Source organism: Triturus cristatus, chromosome 1_1, assembly GCF_964204655.1.
Source record: "Triturus cristatus chromosome 1_1, aTriCri1.1, whole genome shotgun sequence".
In the NCBI taxonomy this organism is placed as follows: Eukaryota; Metazoa; Chordata; class Amphibia; order Caudata; family Salamandridae; genus Triturus; species Triturus cristatus.
This window is the reverse complement of record NC_140579.1, coordinates 845,717,949-845,742,621: the sequence shown is the minus strand read 5'-3', so window position 1 is coordinate 845,742,621 and position 24,673 is coordinate 845,717,949. Positions and strand designations below refer to the sequence as shown.

The 24,673-nt window shown below is 49.0% G+C and overlaps 1 protein-coding gene across 6 annotated transcripts in view; it reads right to left on the bottom strand.

Moving 5' to 3' along the window:
- Positions 1 to 24,673, bottom strand: part of DCAF11 (DDB1 and CUL4 associated factor 11) — a 370,711-nt gene that overhangs the window by 289,170 nt on the left and 56,868 nt on the right. For 2 of the 6 annotated variants that reach the window (XM_085650385.1, XM_085650413.1), the window contains exon 1: positions 1,242 to 1,415. The exons of the other annotated variants lie outside the window; for them this stretch is intronic. In XM_085650385.1, the coding sequence (XP_085506511.1) occupies positions 1,242 to 1,270 (29 nt within the window). In that variant the 5' untranslated portion in view covers positions 1,271 to 1,415. Of the gene's footprint in view, positions 1 to 1,241; positions 1,416 to 24,673 lie in introns of those variants that run through there. 6 annotated transcript variants of the gene reach the window in all.

Genomic DNA, 24,673 nt, shown 5'->3' with positions numbered 1-24,673 from the left:
CAAGACCATTCTTCCATGCCGCTATAAAGGGTAGGGCCGACGGCTTCCACAATTTTGCAATATCTCTTTTAGCTAGAGTCAGCCCCAGCAGCAGCAAGTGTCTTTTATAGCTATTGCCTCCAATACCCTCCATGATATTCAGGATTACCAATCTTGACATGGCGGGGATCTGCCACCCCTCCAGAACCTTGTGAGCGCTTTGTATTGCCAAACTGCGTGAATGAGGGATCCCTCATCCCGACCACATTGCAGGCACATTGGGTATGACACCAAGCCCGCCTTCCACAATCTCAGTCGGGTGTAGTAGGCCCAATGTAAATATTTGAATTGGATAAGTCGGAACCGAGTTGCTATCAACGCCCCCCGAGGGGAGGCAGGCGCATCCGCCCAGTCATCCCTATCTATTTGGCCAAGATCGCAAACCCACGCTTCTCTAAGCGTGTCTGATAGATTTTGGCAATCTTATGGTCATGCAGATCACCCATAAACACCTTAGCCTCGATGGGGCTACATTCGGGGAGAGCCTCTATTCCCGATATGCTAGGAGAGATGGCATGCCAAAACTGGAGGTACTTATAGAATTGAGTTTTAGGCATCTGGAAGTCTCGCTGTCGATCCTGGAAGGATTTCAAGGTAACCCCTCGCATTACATCTCCTAGTGTAGAGATCCCTATGTTATCCCACCCACGAAAGCCAGAGAGTGCTGCCAGTTGCAGCAATCGGCTATTATGCCACAGCAGGGTTTCCCCAGTTAGCCTGCCCCACAACCCCATTGTACGTAAGGACTGCATCCAAAGTCGGAATACCACCTGTGTGGCCGATGGCAGGAAACTGCGCAGGGGTGCTGTTGAGGTTTGGAAATAAGGATCGGAAACTATGTCGAGATAAGGTAGGTTTTATTGCTCCCAAAACACGTCTCCTACGTGAAGCCAGTCTGTCAACTTAAAAGTTCGGGATGGCAGTCTTGAATTCGGCGTCCAAACCCATCTCCGTCCCGTTGGTCCTCTTCGGGTTACAGGCGTTCAGGCCAGAAAACGAAACAAGAAGAATGGGGTGAGGGTGCTGCACTGTTGCTAGTGAAGGAAGGGGAGTGAAGGAACACCGCAAAAACCATGACGCACGTCTAGGGGTAATTGTGAATGTGCTCAGGTCAGGGTGCAAGCAGGAGCGCAATCGAGGGGCTCGGTTTACTTCACAGGGTTCTCCCTCCTCCCAACCCACCCTGAAAACCGTTTCCGTACCTGGGATAGCCACGCTCCTCCGGGAGCATGGCTGGGCGAAGCGCGGTGCCAGTGGCCTCCTGGCATTCCCGGGATTCCTGCTGTTTCCTCCGCGCGACTCTCCTCTCTCTGCAACAACCTCCTGCCTCCTCCGTCCATGGCGTTCTCCGAATCTCCTCCTTCCTCCTCACGGGTGATTCCACACACTGACGGCAGGGAGTTCCTCCTCCTGATTGGACCCGGTGCGTCCACGTCAACAGGGGGTTGGTTTTCTCGAAGAGGGCTTCCCCAGTTAAAGGCGCAGCTATGAAAACATGCCATTGCTTCCAGCAAGGGAGGGGAGGACGTATTCCACTCGTCCTGCTGTAAGGAGACAAGAGGGGCGGGCGGGTGTCACAGTCCACCAGTCAGTGTTTATTTCATCTTCCGCCCCCGACAACCCCTCTTCGTTACACAACTCCCCACCAGGATTCTCCCGATCGGGGAGAGGAAAGACCCTGATTAGGTAATCAGCATTACCATTGTCGGTCCCTTTCTGGTGCCTCACCTCGAATGCAAACGGTTGCAGTGATAGAAACCAACGAAGGATGTTCAGGTTATGAGCCATGTTCCTACACAGCCATTGTAGAGGAGCATGATCTGCATATAGTGTAAAAGGACGTCCCTCAAGGTAATACCTCAGCTTGTCCACTGCCCATTTCACAGCCAAACATTCCTTCTCGATGGTGGGATACTTGATTTCTCTGGGGGGAATAGCTTCCTGCTTATGTATAGCACCAGGTGTTCTACCCCCTCTTCTGTAAGCTGGGACAATACGGCCCCCACCCCATGATTAGAGGCATCTGTCTGTAGTGTAAACGGTTTACTAAAGTCCGGATATGACAACACTGGGCTGGTCGTGATGGTTTTCTTTAGGGTCTGGAAGGCTTCCAACATCTGTTGGGTTGGGTGTAGCAGGCTTTGGGGTCTCACGTTTTTGCCTAAGGTGTCAGTTAGTGGGGATGCTATTTCTGAGAATCGAGGAATGAAGCGGCGGTAATACCCTATCAAGCCCAGAAAAGCCCTCATCTCTCTTTTATTGCTGGGGAAGGGGGACTCTGCAATGGTTCGCACCTTCTCCATCTGGGGGGTTATCGCTCCATCTCCCAACACATAACCCAGATATTTGACTTTTTAATACGCGACCTGGGATTTCTTAGAGTTGATGTGTAATCTAGCCTGTTCCAAGGCTTGTAGGACCGTCCGTAGATGTTCTAGGTGGTCTTTCCACGTACTGCTGAATATCACTATGTCATCCAGGTACACGGAACAAAAAGCTTGATGGTCTTGGAGTACGGTATTCATCAGCCGTTGGAATGTGGCGGGTGCTCCGTGTAGGCCGAAGGGGAGCACCGTAAACTCATTAAGACCCTCAGAGGTGGAAAAAGCAGTTTTCTTACGATCTTCCTCACGCAGTGGCACCTGCCAGTAGCCTTTGGTCAGGTCTAACGTGGTTATATATCTGGCATCACCCAGTTTTTCAATTAATTCAACTATCCGGGGGATAGGATAGGCGTCAAAAGAAGAGATGGAGTTCAGGGCCCTGAAGTCCATGCAGAAGCGTGTAGACCCGTCTGGCTTGGGAACCATTACGATTGGGGAATACCACTCGCTTTTTGATGGTCTAATCACCCCGAGTTTCAGCATGTCCTGTACTTCCTTCTTAATGGCAGCCCTTTTTGCGGCCAGGATCCTGTACGGTTTTTGTTTTATCATCTTTCCCGCAGGTGTCTCTATGCAATGCTCGTCCAAGGTCGTCTTTCCGGGGGTATCGGAGTACAAGGAAGAAAATGGGGTCAAGGCTTCAAAGAGGGTGGACCGCTCTCCTTCTGACAGATCATCGTTGACAATGAGCTGGCCCAGCGTGGTCAGACCGGGTGAGGCGGAGGACAAGGTTAGATGTGCGGATTTGGTTAAAGGGCCCAACCACTTCTTTAAAAGGTTTATGTGGTATGATTGTTTCCGGGTGGGCGTTATCTGCACCTGGTATGTTGTTCTCCCTATCATCCCCACGATCTTATAGGGTCCCCTTCATTCTGGTTGACACTTTTTCGTGGAGGAGGGAAGAAGAACCAGGACCCAGTCGCCCAGGGACAGAGTCCTCCATTTCTTTCCTCTGTCGCAAAAGGCTTTTTGTTTGTCTCTACTACGTTCTAAATGGGAATAGGCCAGGTCTCTCAGCTTCCCTATCTTGGTCTTGAGTTGCTGGGTATAGTCCAGCATCCATCGGGTTTCGTCTCGATCTACCTTCTCCCACGCTTCCTTCGTCATTTCGAGCAACGATCTTGGTAGCCTCCCGTAAAGCATTTCGAAGGATGAACAGCCAAGACTACTCTGGACTTGGGATCGAATTACAGAGAGGGAGCGGGGCAAGAACCGGTCCAATTCCTTCCCCTCGACTGTAAGCATTTTCTTCAGTGTGGTCTTCAGAGTCCCGTTGTACCTCTCGACGAGGCCATCTGTCTCAAGGTGATATATGGAAGTCCTAATATGCCATAGGTCCAAGGTGCGACAGACTTCCTTCATAAGGCGAGAGATGAACGGGGTGCCCAGGTCTGTTAAAATTTCCTTCGGAAAGCCTACCTGGAAAAGAGCTCTATGAGCCTGTCTGTGATGTTGCGAGTGGTAGGGGCTCTTAAGGGGAAGGCTTCTGGGTACCTTTTCGCATAGTCTGCAATTACCAGAGCATACAGGTTTCCTTTTTGTGTTTTTGGTAGGGGGCCTATTACCACATCACCACCCTCTCAAATGGGTTACCTATTATAGGCAGAGGTTGTAAGGGTACTGCCGGTGGTAGGTGTGTGTTTTTCTTCTGTCATATCTCACAGGTCTGACAGTGTGTTTTGATATCCTGGTAGACCCCAGGCCAGTAAAAGTGTCGCAACACGTTTTGCGTTGTCTTTTCCATCCCGGTGTGCCCTGCTGTGAGATGGGAGTGAGAGAAAAACAATATTTGATCCCTAAAGGTCATTGGGACGAGTAGCTGGGGTGAGTCCTCCGCAGTACCCTTGCGGTACAGCAACCCTTCCTTGATAAAGAAATGGGGATAGGTGGGAGTCTGTATGTCTTGGTTTTTGGTGTGCTTGTTCCCAGGCGTTAAATAAGGTTCTATCATTAGCCTGTGCAAACTTGAAGCTCCGGTCTAGAAGCCATGGTTCAGGGGTTATAAGGGCAGGCAAAGGTGTTACTGTTTGGTCTACGCTCCTTCCTCCCGTTTCCCCTGCATGTATAGTCCCGAGGAATAAATCCAGTAAGTCTGGGTTATCTGTCCCAATTATTAATTCTTCAGGTAAGGGAGACAAACCCCCCAACCGGACTTTACAGGTAGACCCTTGAGGGGGGGTGAATGGTTACAGAAGGCAGGTGATACGGCTTCACATCCCCATGGATGGAGCGTATGGGGAAGGATTTGGGCTGGTTCTATGAGGGCTTCTCGTATGACTGACTGTCTACAACCTGAGTCTAACAGTGCCTTTACTGCCCTCCCATTCACCTGGACACTTACATAATAAAATGCACTACCCATCTCGGCCGTGTATAGGATGGATTTCGGGACATAACCCACTTTCATGGGTTCCTCCGTTAGTTTGCGTCTTGGCCAAAGACGAGCGATATGGCCCCAGTCCCTGCAGTCGGAACACTGTGGGCCCCTGGAGGTCGGCATCTCGGGTTTTTGTGGTTTCGCTCTAGCTGGTTCGGGTAAGGGACGTTGTCTCCTATCAAACTTCATGGGGGAGATTCGGCTTGGTTTCTCGACCTCCCATACAGGGTTTCTGGGTTGCGCTCTCGAAAATGTTGTAGCCATTTCGATGGCTTGTTCTGGTGTGAGGTGGGGGTGCTGCTTTAACCATCTCTGGGTGTTAAAGGGGAGTGCATCAATGAACTGTTCCAAATAAATACGGTTCATGATTTCTTCCTTTGTGCTTACCCCGGGCCTCAACCACTTGTCGGCTGCCATTTTGAGGTGAAAAAACAGCGTTTTGGGGTTTTCCCCTGGTGCGCCCTTCTCCTTCCTAAACCGCACCCGGTATGCCTCTGCATCAAGGCCCAAATGGTCCAGAATAACATCTTTTATCACAGCCTATGGCGTATCTCCTGTAGTGTTTGCCACCTGATATGCAGCCTGGGCCTCCCCCGTCAACAGGGGGGCCAAAAAGAAGGGCCACTTCGCTTCAGGCCACCCACATGCTCAAGCGGCGCATTCAAAATGTAATTAAAATGCGTCAGGGTCCCCCCCCTGCCAAGTACTTTTGCAGGGAGACCCCAAAAGGTCCATGGGGCACGCCTCTGGTTTCCCCCTGAACGTGGGCCGCTGGCTCTGTTACCAGTTTTTGTAGTCCCTCTATTTGGGCGGTAATGGTATTCTTAAACATGTCGAGGTCGGCCTGGGCTGATGTCATCTGCCGCTCCACGGCCCAACCTAATTTGTCCTTGCCCTTCACAAGGTGCTGAATGAGCGCATCCATCATGGGGGTACTGACAGACGTCGTTATGCCAGCATTCTCCACCAGTTGTTGCGGTTTGCAAATAAGGGATCAGAAACTATGTTGAGATAAGATAGGTTTTATTGCTCCCAAAACACTTCTACTACGTGAAACCCATCTCCATCCCGTTGGTCCTCTTCGGGTCACAGGCGAGGTGGGCTCCCCGGGTTCAGGACAGAAAACAAAACAAGAAGAATGGTGTGAGGGTGCTGCACTGTTGCTAGTGATGGAAGGGGAGTGAAGGAACACCACAAAAACCATGACGCACGTCTAGGGGGTAAGTGTGAATGTGCTCAGGTCAGGGTGCAAGCAGGAGCACAATCGAGGGACCCTGTTTACTTCACAGGGTTCTCCCTCCTCCAGACCCATCCTGAAAACTGTTCCCGTACTTGGGATGGCCACGCTCCTCCGGGAGCGTGGCTGAGCGAAGCACGTCATCGTCCTCGTCCTCGTCGTCCTCCTCCTCCTCCTCCTCCTCCCCCCCCTCCTCCCCCCCCCAAACTAGGTCAGCTGTGAAAGTTTGTACACAGTGAGGTCCCTGTTTTAAAAAGTGAGGTTGTGACCGCATTGCTCACCTGAAACCGTGTTCCACCTGAACATTTCTTCATATACTTTTGTCTTTGATGGAGGTTCTTAATTTTGACACGGTCTTGGGCACACTATGGTCATCTTATGCTTTTGATGCAATATGTTTAGAACACATACTTGGTGCCTTCAATTTTATTGAATGTATAACATTTGTCTTACACTTCAATTTTCAACTCTACCAGCCTTGAGAAACCCCCAGGCCTGCGCGTTAGGAAGGGGTGAAACACATGTTTGCTGTTAACTCTTTATACAACTTGGTTCAATGTTTGGAAACAATATCCTTGTTCCGTCAAAAATAAAACAATATTGTTTAACTAATATTTGGATCTATGAATTTCTGTACAAAACAGGACAAGGATACAAATGAACTCTATTGGACCTCTAACTCTTTGTGATAGTTATCCATGGAGTGGGGCACTGAAGAGGTACTTGGCAATCCTCTTGACAGGTGTTGCCTATTATTTCTGTACCCTAAGGAATGGGTACTTCTGCACACATGACTGATATATCAAGAACCTCTGCTCACTGTTTTGGCCTTTGACTCAAGTAGTGAGGTCAAGAAGTAAAGCTTTATATTTCAGGGGTGGCATATGTTTAGAAATTCCATTGCAATGACCATGCAATACTTTTATATTGCATGTCAGTGCCAGTAAAATGACTAGGACGTATTAACATAAATGTTCAATATATAGGTTTATTCAAGCCTGCCTCAAAGAGCTGACTTAGTCAGGAGCCATCAGGACTTTAATTCCTAGCTCAAACTCTCCTACATAAAAACCTCATTAGCAGATGGTGAGAAGCTGAAGAGATACATTCCAAGACCTGTGAGGTTGCATTGTGCCTCTAGTACCCTACAGTCATGAGAAGTCAATGTCTATCCAAATCCAGCAAGAGCGAAATGGAAGCCTGTAGGAAGGTGGATATCTGACTATGGTTACCCCCAAATTTTTGCCTAGTGTCTAGCTGGTTTTTCGACTTAGTTGGCCTGAGATCCTGCCATTCAGGACCTCAGCCCATCTGCTCTCTCTTTAAAATGGACTCCATGTACCCTAGGTACATACCCAATTGGTTGGATCACCCTGTCAGCCCCTGTACCAGTGTACACTAGGTACCCAGGGCATTGGTGTACCCAAGGCCTGCCAAGGGCTGAAGCATGTATTATGCCACCCCAGGCTTGGCCTAACAATTTGACACAACTGGCTGATCACTCAGCTGGGGTAAGTTGGTGTAATCACCTCTTACTTAGGTGTAGTATACCTATACCTAACCTTAAATGGGACACCTGGTAACCTATAAGTCACTCCTATGGCAGGCCTTAACAATCCTGAAGGCAGAGTGCTTGGTTCCATGTGAGATGGTGCTCTGGCATGAGCTGAGCCTGTCTGCAGTGGTCGGAACAACTTCCTTCTACTGTTTCCAGATATCGTCATACCATATACTCTTAAGTGCATTATGAACCTCGCGGTTAAATGCTATCTTTGGTTTGGCTTTATCAAAACATGTCGAGTAAGGTGTCATACGAATTGGAATACTAACCCCTCGCCAATTCTGGCGACGGGGTTAGCATTCCACCCTTCTAGAGGGACACGACATGTACAGTACCTGAAACCCGGGTAAAATCAGACATAGCCTCAGCTCCACAAAATGGATGCTGCCACCACAGACACAAGTCTGCCCTCCTGCTGCTGGGAGTCCTTCCAGCTTGGGAGGTGTGGACAAAGGGTTTCCTGCCAGGGGAGGTGCATGCACCACCCCAGACAGGATTTTGTGTATTGGTCAGGTAGGGCTTGAAAGAAACCAGACATGCCTGTGGCTCACAAGGAGCCTCGGTGCATATGCCAGTTCAAACCGGTCCTGGGGCACACCAGTCCCGGGCCTGGGGCGAGCTGGACAAAGGATTGGGGGTGTAACCACCCCCCTTCCTGGTCCCACCCATAGGGAGGGACCTAGCAGGTAGTCCGGCCCCTAGAATCCGCTTAAAGGTAGGAGCTGTGTCCTAAGACTTCAGACATCCTGGAATCAACTTGAAACTAAGAAGAAGACGGGAACTTCGACATTCTGCTGCACAGAAGACTGAAGAAAATCTCCCCTGTGGTCAGGGAGTGACCACCTTGCTAACGCAAGCACCATCCAGCGAATCACCGTCTGCTTTGCCGCCGCCTCCCGCCGGAGCCCGAGCCCAGAGACTGACAAGACCTGGACCTCCAGACCTCTCACCGCCCGATCCACAGTCCCTGCAAAGAGGAGACCCGTGGAGGCACCGAGACACGTGGAGCCAGCCATCTTGAAACGACTACGACAAGCTGACCAGTGCAACAACCGAGGCTCCCTCCAAGTTGTGCTTTGGGTCCTGAGAAGCCCAACCCTCGAGCAGCAGCTGCACCAAAGGTGAGCCCTCCAGCATCTCCACGATCTGCGTGGGGCCCTTCTGCATTTTGCCACTCGACGCGCCTAACCGGTTGCTGGCCCGCTGGCTAGTGGCCATCTTGGCGACGAAATCTACGACAAACACCGCTGGTCTGGTTGCTCCAGACTGGCCCTTGCTCCCCTCCAAAGGAGCAGTTCCTCTGACCTTGCTGGCCAGAACCATCAGCTTAAACTCCTTGCCTACAACAATTGCTTTTGCCAAGGCTTGTTTGCTTCGATCAAGTCGCCGACACCGCCGACAGCGAGAGCCTGCGTGGGACAGCTCGTGACTCGACTCCTGGACGTCGTCGACCTTCAGGGACCACGTGGCTGCAGAGTCAAGCTACACCTTCCTTCCTGTTTGCACCCGACATTGCCTGGTACCCACCTGGTGCCACGCTGGTCACTGGCTAGTGACTGTGAACACTGTCCCCTCTGCTTACAGGTCTTTAACATCTCCGATCCACTCTTGGATCCACTGCATCTCTTCCCGACCGACCGCCTGCAGCATCTTTGTCCCAGGCTCAACGGAACAGATAGAAGAAACCCGACGCACTTTGAGGCCTATGCACCCGCTTCCTGTGGGTGAGGTAAAGCTGGTACTCCGGTGCCCATGTGTAGTAATACATCTCTAGTGCCTGTGTTCCAAATCTTAAGTTCCTAGGTCATCCGGAAGATTCCTTTTGCAGTAACTTTGTACTTTTTACGCACCCATTGAAACCTATGGGAGCACGCGTGTGACTATTTGCTCTGCACACGCCACCCGTGGACCTCCTGGTCACTAACTGACGTTAGCTCCTTGTAGGCCCAGCGATTCTAGAGGCCCTAGGCCTTTTCCCTTTTCTGTTCGTGGTACTTATACCACTATTTTAGTATATGGTTCGAGTGGCCACCAGGGCCTATCCATATAAAGTGCAACTTCTGTGTATTCTGTGATAATCTTGTTTGACGATTTGTGCTCCTGTGCTCATAAAGAGACTAGGGGTTACTTTGATAAATAAATACATATATATTTTGAATATATATCTGTGTGGTGTCCTTTCATTGGTATAAAAGGGGGTTGCATTTGGTAAAACAGCTGGCTTAACACGCATCACGAGTTTAGCCTCAAAGACTGCTTAGCCTACGCTACCACTAGGGCAGCTAGTCCAAAAAGGTTGACTTACAACCACACCATAAGGGTTGCTTGGCATGGTACAAGGTGGTCACTAGAACTAGTGAACAGCATATACCAGGCCAACTTCTCACATTGGTGAGCAGCGGTTGGATTTGAGCTTGCTGTGTTTTACCATTGTAATCTCTTGGTTACCAATTGAAAGATCACATAGGTACCTGTAGGTACATATAAAACAAGATTAGATATACTTAAGTTCTACTGAACTTAGTTGTTGTAGAGCAAAGGGAGTAGCACACCCTGACTACAACTACTAGATAGGTTTAGTAGGTAAACCCAAGTGTAGGTAGATTGCAACACATCCACCCACACTTAAGAGCAATGGCCGGGGCAGAGGGGTCCACTGTACCCATCTCTGTTGAGAGTGACCCCCAGAGGGCACCATCCAGCTTTGCTACCCTTAATCAGAATGAGCTCAGGCATTTGGCAACTCTTAGAGGCCTTAAACAGCCCAAGAACCCAAACTCTGCTGAGCTCAGAGAGCTCTTACAGAATGATGAGAATCAGAGAGCACTCAAGAAAGCTTCCCAGTTAGCCCCCTTAGGGACAGGAACAGGAGGCCCCCCTTCTGAAGATGCCACTGAAGTACCCCTTCCCAATAGTCACCCCTTAGATGGGATGCCTACCACAGAGGAAGAAAGTGATGGGGATACAGATGTGAGTGGGGATGAAGGGAGAACTAGCCCAGTGCCAAGTGTTATACTTGGCCCAGCTAAACTAAGGCTATTGGGGACTGACAGTGGGTTCACCCCATTGGATCTCCCCAGTGGACTTAACACAGGGCTTGGAAGGCAAAGGAATCGCTCAGGTGACTCCAATGCTTCCCATGGCTCTAGAGGCTCTCAAGGTCACTCCAGAAGGAGACTGACCACCCCTCAGAGGAGGGAACATGAGGCCAGAATGCAGGAAGCCCAGCTGAGGATCAGGAAGCAGGAGCTAGAAGTAGCCCTGATGGAAGAAAAACTGAGCAAGGCTAGGCAGCATAGAGAGAGTGGGTCTATACCCACTGGTGGCAGCAATGTCCCTAGGGACAAAGATAGGGTCTTTGACAATAGGAACCTGTCCAAGATTGTGCCCCCCTACAAAAGTGGGGATGACATCCACAAATGGATGACTGCTCTTGAGAGAGCCTGCAAAGTGCAGCAGGTTCCTGAAGACCAGTGGGCAGCAATCTTATGGCTCTCCTTTGAGGGGAGAGGCAGAGATAGACTCCTCACTGTTAGAGAAGAGGATGTCAGAAATTACAGAGTCCTGAAGAGTGTCCTAGTTGATGGGTTAGGCTTAACCACTGAACAGTACAGGTTAATGTTCAGAGACACCCAGAAGACACAGACTCAGGACTGGTCTGAATATGTGGAATGTGCCACTAAGGCTTTGGAGGGTTGGTTGCTGGGAAGTAAGGTGTCTGATTATACAGGATTGTACAATTTGATGATGAGAGAGCAGATTTTAAGTAATTGTCAAAACCAGCTTCTCCATCAACACCTGGTAGACTCAGATTTGACCTCTCCCCAAGAATTGGGAAAGAGGGCAGATAAATGGGTCAGGACCAGGATCAGGCCTAAAAACCAGGGTGGTGACCAAAAGAAAGATACCACCAAGCCTCAAGAGAAGGGTGGGGATAAAGAAAAAGAGAAACCGTCCTCAGGGCCCCAAAACTCCACACAGGGTGGTGGGTCCCAAGCTCCCTCCTCTACCACAGCTAAAAAGCCCTACTGCCATGAGTGTAAAACTCCTGGGCATTGGAAAACTGACAGCGGTTGCCCAAGGGCTAAAAACAAAACTGTTCCTCCAATTACTCCTGTCACACCACCTATTACTGTCAGCAGTAATCCCCCAGGTGGTGGGAGTGCCCCCAGAAATCTGGGTGGGTTTACTTGGGGAACACAGGGGGACCCTGGCTTAGCCAATTCCCCTACAGCAACCACTCTTGTCTGTGATGGTGGCATGGGGTTTGCCAACTTCACTGCCTGTCCCAACACTTTGGGTAGGTACAGACAGGAGCCCTACATCAATGGTACAAAAGCTGAGGCCTACAGAGACACTGGGGCTAGCATCACAATGGTGGCCCATTGGCTAGTTCCCTCTGAGCAGCTTTTGCCCGGTTTCTCCTACCAGGTGACTAACATTGATGGCAAACAGAACAGTCATCCCATGGCAGAGGTATGTCTCAGCTGGGGAGGGGTCACTGGCCCTAAAAGGGTAGCAGTGTCCCCAACCTTGCCTGTAGACTGCTTACTGGGGAATGACTTAGAACTCTCAGCTTGGGCTGGAGTTGAACAAGACACCCATTCTAAAATGGTAGGCCTTTCACAAAAGGGTAGGGGGGTTGTGCCATTCACAACCCCTGTCCAAATAGATTTCCTCCCTGAAAAGGTTGGAAGGGCAGTGGTAGCCACAGCCCAGGCACAGACAGACTTCCCTGTAGAGACTGGCAGAGCTGTGACAGTCACAGCTCAAACACAAACTGAGTGCCACCCTGAAAAGGTTGGCAAGGCTGTAATGGTCTCAGCCTATACTCAGACTGACATAGGTGTAGTGAAGCCTGAAACAATGGATCACTCCACACAAACTGAGAGTAGTGGGGAGGAAGAAAAGTCTCCCTCTCCCCAGACATTAGGAAAAGGTCAGCCTCCTCAGGGATCTGACCTCACCCCTTGTGAAGGAACTGCCCCAGAGGTAGCCAGGCCTGGCCTGGCAGAGCCTCTGATGTCAGTGGCCCCTTCCAAGGTGGGACCCAGTCTGGTGCAGGTAGCCTGCCTCTCTCTACCCTGCCTCAGTCAGCCCAGGGCTGCAGAGGTCAGGGAGGCCAGTGGACCCCCAGAGGGCCCCTGTCCACAAGAACCCCCCCATCAAAAGAATGAGGATTGCCTGGCTAGTAGCCCTAGTCAGGTGATGGGTAAAAACATTCCTGAGGGATCTCCTTTACAGGTAGTTAGGGACCTCCCCCAGAGGGATTCTGTTGGGCACAGGCAAACCTGGGACCTTAGGGCCCCAAACCTGACCTGTCCCTCCAGTAAGCCCACAAAAGGGACCCAGCCTCCAGCTTTAGGTAGCCAGAGGCTGACCCTGAGAGCACAGTGCAACTCAGTTAAGGAAAGAAAGGCATCCATGGTGAAGGATGATTGGAGGAAGCTGAGGTCTCACTTTGAGGACACTCACTTCAGTACTCCATCTCGACACCAGCCTTTTACTTTGCCAAGACACACCAAAGGTAGAGATTCCCTATGGTGGAGACCCTCTGATACCCTTAGGGTGAGGGATCGCTTAGTGGACCATGAGACAGGGGGTAACCATGCCAGTGCTGGTTCCTCCTTATATGGCCACTTGGGCAATATAGGCTTACCTGGTCAAGGTCAGCCTTATCTCCCTTCGTTTGGGGGGGGGTTGTGTAGGAAGGTGGATATCTGACTATGGTTACCCCCAAATTTTTGCCTAGTGTCTAGCTGGTTTTTCGACTTAGTTGGCCTGAGATCCTGCCATTCAGGACCTCAGCCCATCTGCTCTCTCTTTAAAATGGACTCCATGTACCCTAGGTACATACCCAATTGGTTGGATCACCCTGTCAGCCCCTGTACCAGTGTACACTAGGTACCCAGGGCATTGGTGTACCCAAGGCCTGCCAAGGGCTGAAGCATGTATTATGCCACCCCAGGCTTGGCCTAACAATTTGACACAACTGGCTGATCACTCAGCTGGGGTAAGTTGGTGTAATCACCTCTTACTTAGGTGTAGTATACCTATACCTAACCTTAAATGGGACACCTGGTAACCTATAAGTCACTCCTATGGCAGGCCTTAACAATCCTGAAGGCAGAGTGCTTGGTTCCATGTGAGATGGTGCTCTGGCATGAGCTGAGCCTGTCTGCAGTGGTCGGAACAACTTCCTTCTACTGTTTCCAGATATCGTCATACCATATACTCTTAAGTGCATTATGAACCTCGCGGTTAAATGCTATCTTTGGTTTGGCTTTATCAAAACATGTCGAGTAAGGTGTCATACGAATTGGAATACTAACCCCTCGCCAATTCTGGCGACGGGGTTAGCATTCCACCCTTCTAGAGGGACACGACATGTACAGTACCTGAAACCCGGGTAAAATCAGACATAGCCTCAGCTCCACAAAATGGATGCTGCCACCACAGACACAAGTCTGCCCTCCTGCTGCTGGGAGTCCTTCCAGCTTGGGAGGTGTGGACAAAGGGTTTCCTGCCAGGGGAGGTGCATGCACCACCCCAGACAGGATTTTGTGTATTGGTCAGGTAGGGCTTGAAAGAAACCAGACATGCCTGTGGCTCACAAGGAGCCTCGGTGCATATGCCAGTTCAAACCGGTCCTGGGGCACACCAGTCCCGGGCCTGGGGCGAGCTGGACAAAGGATTGGGGGTGTAACCACCCCCCTTCCTGGTCCCACCCATAGGGAGGGACCTAGCAGGTAGTCCGGCCCCTAGAATCCGCTTAAAGGTAGGAGCTGTGTCCTAAGACTTCAGACATCCTGGAATCAACTTGAAACTAAGAAGAAGACGGGAACTTCGACATTCTGCTGCACAGAAGACTGAAGAAAATCTCCCCTGTGGTCAGGGAGTGACCACCTTGCTAACGCAAGCACCATCCAGCGAATCACCGTCTGCTTTGCCGCCGCCTCCCGCCGGAGCCCGAGCCCAGAGACTGACAAGACCTGGACCTCCAGACCTCTCACCGCCCGATCCACAGTCCCTGCAAAGAGGAGACCCGTGGAGGCACCGAGACACGTGGAGCCAGCCATCTTGAAACGACTACGACAAGCTGACCAGTGCAACAACCGAGGCTCCCTCCAAGTTGTGCTTTGGGTCCTGAGAAGCCCAACCCTCGAGCAGCAGCTGCACCAAAGGTGAGCCCTCCAGCATCTCCACGATCTGCGTGGGGCCCTTCTGCATTTTGCCACTCGACGCGCCTAACCGGTTGCTGGCCCGCTGGCTAGTGGCCATCTTGGCGACGAAATCTACGACAAACACCGCTGGTCTGGTTGCTCCAGACTGGCCCTTGCTCCCCTCCAAAGGAGCAGTTCCTCTGACCTTGCTGGCCAGAACCATCAGCTTAAACTCCTTGCCTACAACAATTGCTTTTGCCAAGGCTTGTTTGCTTCGATCAAGTCGCCGACACCGCCGACAGCGAGAGCCTGCGTGGGACAGCTCGTGACTCGACTCCTGGACGTCGTCGACCTTCAGGGACCACGTGGCTGCAGAGTCAAGCTACACCTTCCTTCCTGTTTGCACCCGACATTGCCTGGTACCCACCTGGTGCCACGCTGGTCACTGGCTAGTGACTGTGAACACTGTCCCCTCTGCTTACAGGTCTTTAACATCTCCGATCCACTCTTGGATCCACTGCATCTCTTCCCGACCGACCGCCTGCAGCATCTTTGTCCCAGGCTCAACGGAACAGATAGAAGAAACCCGACGCACTTTGAGGCCTATGCACCCGCTTCCTGTGGGTGAGGTAAAGCTGGTACTCCGGTGCCCATGTGTAGTAATACATCTCTAGTGCCTGTGTTCCAAATCTTAAGTTCCTAGGTCATCCGGAAGATTCCTTTTGCAGTAACTTTGTACTTTTTACGCACCCATTGAAACCTATGGGAGCACGCGTGTGACTATTTGCTCTGCACACGCCACCCGTGGACCTCCTGGTCACTAACTGACGTTAGCTCCTTGTAGGCCCAGCGATTCTAGAGGCCCTAGGCCTTTTCCCTTTTCTGTTCGTGGTACTTATACCACTATTTTAGTATATGGTTCGAGTGGCCACCAGGGCCTATCCATATAAAGTGCAACTTCTGTGTATTCTGTGATAATCTTGTTTGACGATTTGTGCTCCTGTGCTCATAAAGAGACTAGGGGTTACTTTGATAAATAAATACATATATATTTTGAATATATATCTGTGTGGTGTCCTTTCATTGGTATAAAAGGGGGTTGCATTTGGTAAAACAGCTGGCTTAACACGCATCACGAGTTTAGCCTCAAAGACTGCTTAGCCTACGCTACCACTAGGGCAGCTAGTCCAAAAAGGTTGACTTACAACCACACCATAAGGGTTGCTTGGCATGGTACAAGGTGGTCACTAGAACTAGTGAACAGCATATACCAGGCCAACTTCTCACAAAGCCTTAACATTTACACCATGGGGTAGTGTGCTGCAGCATGTCAATCTAACTCTGATCGGTCTGATCAGTCTTCCCAGCCTCTAAAATGATGACCCATGACCCCAGTTCCTGGCTGAGACTGGATAACACCTTGTGACCGATGCTCTCCGGATTGATGGTGTCAAATGAAAGCTTTAGATGGGCTGACCATTTTTGAGAGATGGGACCCTGAAATCTGGCACTCATAGGTGTCTCTGCTGTTGGTATACTTCACAACTAGAAACCAGTACACATACAAGAGCACTGAACCATTTATAGGTCTAACTAGACATCGTGATGTGCTTTAGGGCCTGTGTGGTGTGCATTGTGGGTGGTGGGATTTGGGAGTTTGCTTATTTTGGGCTTTACATTGGGAAATTAAGCTAAATGTGGTCAAACCCACATAGATGGCCCACCTAGCACACAAGAATACAAAGAAATTAAGAAAGACATATGATACTTGATATTCTGTTTTTTTATACCTAGCATATCTACCCCACTCACTGATTGGGAGTAAAACAGCATGAATCCCAACGCACTTCCAAGGGCACAAGAATACCCACATTTTCCCACAAAAAGATAACATTGGCCATGCTATTAAAATTAACCTGTAGCGCCTAAACACGACAATGTTTTTGGGATCATAGCTACATCCCATCAGGTATTGGAACTCTACTCTTTTTTTTGCATTGATCATTTATGGAACATTTCCATTTTACCCACCTGTTGGTAAAAATATAGCATGCATAAAAGTTCACTGATGCCCTACCCGGGACAGTGAATGGAGAGCGACCGTTGGGGACTCTCCTTGCATCTGCCAACTCAAACTGGCATTACATTTGTTTCAGTTTAAAAATGATTGTGTGGATGACCACCTTGAAGTAGCCACAGTTCAGCCTGCAGTGCTATGCAAAATCCCTTACACGAATTAATAAATATCATCATCAGTAATATTTATTTCAGAATTTATAAAAATCCATAGAAGATAATCGAATATAAAACTTAAAAACCAAAAAACAAAATCATTTTGCACGTAACGGTTTGATTTTAACAGCAACAGATAAAAAACAGTATACAGAATAATATATAAAATCATAATTCAGAAATTGTAAAAAAAACAATCGCAAGGTGCACTTGGTTAAAATGTCAATTATTAAAAAGTAAAAAGAACAAATGATGGATGGAATGCTGAACAATGCAAACATTCACCCTCAGTCACAAAGATCTGGGTTTAACCCATTATTCTTTCGCTCACCATGCCACCCCAGTCTGGACCCAGCTATATGCAAATCAGTCTTGACTAACCCTGGGCGTAGTTCACGTAGTAGCGCTATGGGTAGCTACGCGAAGTGCACTGCACACTATGCGAGCTATGCGTAGCCCTACGCGAACTGCGTAGTGCGCTGTTCGCGATGATTGCACAGTGACGGATGCTTGTCCCCACTGTGTAATCATTGAAAACGGCATCTCGCACAGTGCGAGCTGTCGTTTATTGCCGCTCGAGTAGATTTTTCAACGTGGACTGGTAGTTTCTCATTGCGAGCGGTCGCGAGCTTACGCGACCTCTCGCAATGAGAAACCTGACCTCCCCGCGTTGAGAATCTCGCCGGGAGGTTTATTTTCCACGCTGGAGATCGGCAACTTGATGTTGGTGATAGCGAACGAGGAAAAAGTCTCGCCGGGATGTCATTTTGCTCGCTCGCGGTCGCCAACTTGACGTTGAGGACCGCGAGAGAGCAAAAAATGGCAACTACGCTACGCGATTTTGCACTGTGCTACGTGCAATTCGCGTAGCACGAAGTAGCACAAACTACGTAAACTTCGCAAGCGTAGCGTAGTTGTCCGCCCAGGGTTAGTCTTGATCCTGCTCCAACTGGGGACAGTCCAGCCCAAACTGCCAAGCCAGGTCCTCCCTGGACCAGAAACAAGCATCCCAGGACCGGTTTCAGGGCATCACCCCTCATCAGCCAGGCTGGCTTGAATCCAGTGGCGCAGTGAGCATGGGACCCACATCTGGGCATACTCTTCTCACTTAGGGCGACAAAAGCAAAAAGAACAAATGATGGGTGGAATGCTGAACAATGTAAACATTCACCCCAGTCACAAAGATCTGGGTTTAATCCGTCGCTCTTTTGCTCACTACGCGACACCGGATTTTATAAAGTGGCACAATAAAAACCCTTTGAGGTTGGTCATAAAAACCGCAGAACATAACAAAATGGAGTGTATCTTGTGGAGACACAGTTGTAGTCATAAAGTACTAAACCTGTTCTCTCATTCCATTCCATAGGGAAAGCTAACAGCCAATAGAGTGAATTCGACTTGTTCGGTGTCAGCAAAAACGATGGTTACAATTAGATACAGAGGAAAGATAAGGTTGCATCATACAAACAGTTTTTAATGGTATACACACTCGAACACAAGGTTTGTGTAATTCCTGACCTTCTCTTTTAGCCAAACATAAAGACAGAAAAGCTTTTTGTGTCCAATTTAGATCAGTTTACCTAATCAACTCCGGGCTGTCAACAGAGTTAGGACCAAGAGATGGAAAAGAGCTTTTAAGAAATCTGAACCAAGGTATTTTGTGTGAATTGTCAAGGGATAGACAATCTTGCAAAACTGCCCGGTGTTATTAAGTCTCAGGCCTAAGCCAAATTCAGATCCATCTTAAGAGTGGGCAGAAGACAAGTGTATCAGATAAATAATTAATTCCAAATTATTGATTTACAGTATACCCAGGAGTGCACTGTGGACTGCTCAAAAACGTCTAAGATAAATGTTTTCTACTAAAAAGCTGAGAGGTCAATATATCCCTATATATCGCTTCCATAAGTAAAACTAATTGATCTTAAGAGCCTGCAACAGTTTTTTTCTCAATTTGGAAGCAGAATCGGAAACTGTGGAAATAACCCTCAAACTAATTTCTCCTGTTGTAGGAGAAAGTATTAGGTTTAGCCAAAGCATGTCCATGAACGTAAAAAAAGTTCTATAGCTTTTGCAGCTAGGCCCCCACCACTATCACAAAAACTTATTATAGTTTGTCACGAGGTCTAATGCACCCATAAAGTCCAATAACTTTTGCAATCCCACCGCCGTTATGGCTAAAAGAACTGCATTTTTTGCATACAGTAATGCGGGGAGAACACGTTTGCCTACCATGGGGAAGTCCAGGCCGTTATCCAACAGATGCTTTTTTTAGACCACTGATATATAAAGTAAACAAAAATGGGGCCAAAATACACCATTGGAGCATCCCAATCTGGACCCTAAAAGCGTCAGTATATGATCCATCGCTATTGTATCGAACAACCGCTGACATGGTCATATGCAGGTCCTGAAGAAAACTACAAAGTCAAGGTCTGCCCCCAGAGACAAAAGAATGCTCCATAATTTGTCCCTGTTGACTCTGTCAAAGGGTGATGTTAGAACCATAAAAGCCATGTCAGTGGAGCCTGCTTTGGCTACTGTGTTGATGAAGGGGAATATCAAGTTCATTGACTGTCACATTAATATATTATTTCAAAATATTTCCACAGTGAACAACAGCATGATCATTATTGGTTATTAAATACTCAGGGACCCAAAGACCATGACTTGCTTAGGTCTTCCAGGACAATCTGACTTTTGACAAACTGAGGGTTGAAGACACAGTCCAGCAGAAGATTAAATCTTCCTCCTTCATCTTATCCCTAACGGGAAGTTCAGCCCTATTATAGTGATGCTATTGGAAAATGGGTCTTCTTTAAAATATGCCACCTTCCCAGACCCCAGCCCAGTCACAAAAGCTTTCTGGTCGAGACATAAAAGCAAAGGAGGGCAGCGATTAGGTATGACAAGGCACAATCTGCTACATCTGCCAATTGACTGGCAAGACAGCATGGAAATAGAAGGACCTCCTTACTGCCCTTAGCTTTGCTAATTTCAAAGTTAAAGAGAATGAGGTAACCCTGCTAACAGCAGAAGGGCTGAGCTTGCCTGGCCTCAAGATGGCACAACCTAAGCAAGCTCCCGAGGCCATTGCTACAGTCCTGCAGAAATACGTGTAATCCATGGGCAGAACAGCGATAAAGAAAAGGCGCTGAGCAGCACTTGCTATGAGCTACTGTGCGGCCTACCTGATCTCCAGCACCATGGGCCCCGAATTGCTGCGAGAGCCAGACAGGAGCCTGGTTGCCGGCCGCACCGGGACTACATCTGCGGCTGTCTCGGGATGTGCCGGGGGTCACCACTCCTCCGCACCCAGCAACGACTGCGAGGCGACCTGCCCCTGGTGCCTGAGGGCGGCACTGACTGGGTCCTGTGAGCGGCGGCACGCGGACCATGCTTGGCCGGCTGCTTGAGTTGTGGTCGTCCCGCTTTCATCAGCCGCACCTGTCCAGAGGCATGGACACTCCCCGCAGTGTTGGGCCTCTGCTCCCGGCTGTCCTTTGGTCAGCAGAGGATCTGGCACCCTCCAGACCCCGGCTATGGCACAGGGAGGACTGAACACGCCCCTGGGGCGACGCGGGCCAGAACGGAGACACGGCAGGTTGCTAACCCTGCGTGATCCTGCGTGCGAGGAGCAACCAGCCCGTCTCCTCCTACGGTGCCCATTCTGGAGCTCTTAAGCTCCCTGCACAGGACTTCAGAACAGCAAAAACGATGGAGATCAGAGGAATGTCAACTACAAAGACAGATAAGCACCTGTGGAGAAAAGCAATGGCTGTAACCACGGCAGATTGTAACCACGGCAGATTGAATATCGGCCCTTAAGGCAGTGAGTTCTATAGGCTAAGCAATTTTATTCTCTGTGGGGCAAAGAGAAACATTAAATATAACCCTACCGCGCAAGACTCAAGCACAATCATTAATGCACAACTGTGATAATACCTTAGCCCGGTAAATAAAAGAACAGCTTGACAGCCTAACTAAGCAGGATCACTCCACGAAGAAGCCAATACACACTGCAAGTACAGGCACTGCACCAAGGGCATATAATCAGTGACACAATGGGGAAGACAGAAACAAAATCACCCGAAACTGCAGTTGGAGTATCATAAATCCACCAGAACTAGAGAGGATCCAGAGACAGCAACTGTGGAGCAGGGTGCCTCTGTGACGTAGCTGGGGGGTGACCTACGCCAACTACTAGTAACGATGCAGCAAAGTCTCACTACAATAGACGGGAAGATAGACTCTCTTTTCCACCGCATGGATTGCATGTCAGAGCGTGTAGATAAGCACGCAGAGAGACTGGATATGGTAGAGAGAAGGGGGTCTGAGGCCGAAGATCAACAGGCAGAGTCCACAGATGTTTAGAAACAAATAATAAAACAAATGGCAACGCTGCAGAACTCAGCTGAAGACCTTGAAGCGTGCTCCAGGTGTAATAACCTGCGCATAGTGGGACTGCCCAAATCCACTGTGACCAGGAACATGGGACTCTTTGTGGAGAAGCTACTCACGACCTTGCTGGGCAGTGACACTTTCTCTTCTGTATTTATATTTGAGCGCGCATTATTTAGCCCGAATCCTAAATTAAAGAGACAGGAATGTGGCACAGGGCGTGTCAGAGAGCTTCAGACACTCCGCTACAAGGGTATCAAACTTTTTCTTTACCCTGACTTCACCCCCCCAGGTGCAGGAGGCACGAAGAAGGTTTGTCCCGCTGAAGTGGAAGGAACTCAGCATCGAACATGCAATGCTCTATCCGGAACATATCAGAGTCAAGCTGGATGGTAAATCAAAAATTTACACTGACCCTAACAATCTACGGCAGACGCTTAGAACCTACACTAAGTCCAGTAAACGCGTGCAGGACACCGCCTTAGAAGACAACCCCGCTTCCAGCGAATTGGACCAACAGGAATGAGAGTGAGGCATCGCTATTGTCATGATACTAATCAAGTGGTCTTTAATGCTGACAGGTCACTAGTAATTTCTTTTCTACAGCTATGCAGAAATATGTTAACAGTTACAGTGTAGTTTGTTGCAGTTAACTTTTAAAAATAGTCAAAATCATTGCGCGGAGTGCGAGAGCATAGTTTACACTCAGTAAGTGGTTTCACACTTAGGGTGTATAAAGTGCAAAGAATCAATAATTAGTATATAGTTGCTGGGGCTAGAGCCCACAAATATGCTAATAAATAATAGGTAGAGGCCATGGATAAGTTATATATGTTATTTGATGGTCAAATTGGTATCAGAGCCGAGAGCAGCTTTCGGGTAATCACCGCCCTCATGTGTAATACACACTGTTTTGGGAGTGTTTCTTGGACTGTTAAGAAGGGGAACCAAGGGGTGGGGTCTATAAAGCCATGTCAGATGTTGGGGGGCATGGCGTGAGTGGGGAACAGGGGGATTAAAATACAGGCAGTCATTCTTTATAAGTAACCTAGTTGACAGAAGCAGGAAAAGCTTGAGTAGCATCACAGATACGGAAACTTCAGATACACCCAATGAGCGAAAGTAAGGATCATATTACATCACCCACACAAGGCGACGCACGATAATATTTCTGTCGTGGAATGTTAGGGGACTAAACGACCAATGGAAAACCTGCAAGGTGGTTTTTTACTTATTGAGACATCACATAGATGTTGCCATATTGCAGGAAACAGACCTGGCACTCCACACCGGGTCGTTATCACAAAGTAGAATGAAAGGCACTTGTATTGTAGCGGGAGACACAACACATGCACAGGGGTTTTGGTGTGGGTTTGCTAAGGCGCAGGCTTACAAGTTCATTAAATAGATGTTGACTCTGGAGGAACATATGTAGTAGCTCGCTGCCGGAAGACAACCTTGATGTGCTAGTGGTAGGGATTTACGTGCCAAATTATGAAGACCCTCAATTTTATCGCTCCTTACACTGTACACTCGCCACATACACAAATTTGCTAAAACTATGAGGCGGCAATTTTAACTGCGTTCAATCCCCAGAGCTGGACAGATCAAGGGAACCTCTCAGGAAACCCTCATCAGCAGCCAGAGCTATAGCAGCAGAAGCGGAAGGGCTAGTAGATGTTTGGCGCCATTGCACACCTCAGGGCAGGGAGTATACTCATTACTCATCAGTGCACGACATACATACATACTTGCATAGATTATTGGTTCGCCTCACGAGACCTAGGACCTTTTATAACAGGATAAGAGCCTCTACCACACACATACTCAGATCATTCCCCAGTAAGACTGAAACTGAAGATATGGGATATGCAACCCAAGGCTAGCACCTGGCATTTCCTGCAGTACCGCTAATAGATGCAGTATTCAGCAAGGAACTCGTGCAAGCGATAGACCACTATTTTAGTACCAACTTGGGTAGTGTCTCGAGTATGGCCATTTGGGAAGCGTTGAAGGCCATTGAGATCGTTTACAGAAATTGGAGATGGAGTTTTTCCGCACTAGAACGCATGTCACAGGGAGTGTCTGACCCCGAGGTGCTAGCCCAGAACATAGAAAAGATAGATGAATTCAACGAATTAGCTCAAACTGAAATAACTCACCTAGGGAAATACGCTACCGCAAGAGTGTACAGTGAGGGTGAAAGGCCCATTTTCACACTAGCAGCTCTCTCAGCCTGAAAGGGGTGGAAATTAAGTGTTATTGTTGTAGGACGACAATGGGGCATAGGTGTGCGACGCATCCCAGATAGTAGACAGATTTCGAGATTATTACGCAGACCTGTATGTATCCCGATGCCCACACTTAAAGAATCTGCTGAAGAATACTTGGCCCACATAACCATGAAGAGGCAGATGGCCCCACACTGCCCAAATTAGATCACCGCAGCATTAAAGGACATGCCCAATCAGAAAGCACCGGGCTTGGACCGCCTAACAGAAGCCTTCTACAAGGCCTATCAGTACCGACTAACTCCGCACCTGGTTAATCTCTTTGAAGAATTGGCCAGAGAAGGCATAATAAATAAATAAATATGTATTTGTAAAGCGCAAACTACTCACCCTTACGGGTTTCAAGGCGATGGGGGCTGTCGTGGAAATTAAGTGAGCTATTGCCCAGAGTCACATGGTGCTGAGCTGAGCTACCCCCAGAGCTGGGGATCGAACTGGGAACCCTGTGCTCCGAAGTCAGCTGCCCTGGCCGCTGCACCACACCCGACTATGCGAGAAGCCATCCTGATTACTCTACTAAAACCTAAGCTGTTTGCCAAAATCTTGGCGAAGAGACTGGCCCTCTTACTCCCAGTTGTGGTAGGCCCAGAGTTGTCCGGGTTTGTACCTGGTTGATCACTCACCAGTAACTTACACACAGTGTTCTGCACCGACACACGCATTGACCCGAACATACGTGCAGCATTTATTCTAGGATGCCGAAAAAGCATTTGACTAGGTAGACGGGCTGCGGAAGACGAGAAATGAATAAAATGCGGGATGCAAATTTCACACATCTTGCTTGGTATTGTCCTGGGATCCGCAGGAACAGGTCCGTGATGTTCACAGCACTGCAGGACATGGCTGAGACACCCGTGCCCAAAACCCCATTAGTAGCCCTCCTGGGATAGGTCAAAGATTTGCCCAAGGAAACTGGCAGATTGATAGCACTTGGTATATTATTGGCAAAAAGGAGAATAGCCATATGCTGGATGAAAAGCCCTTTACC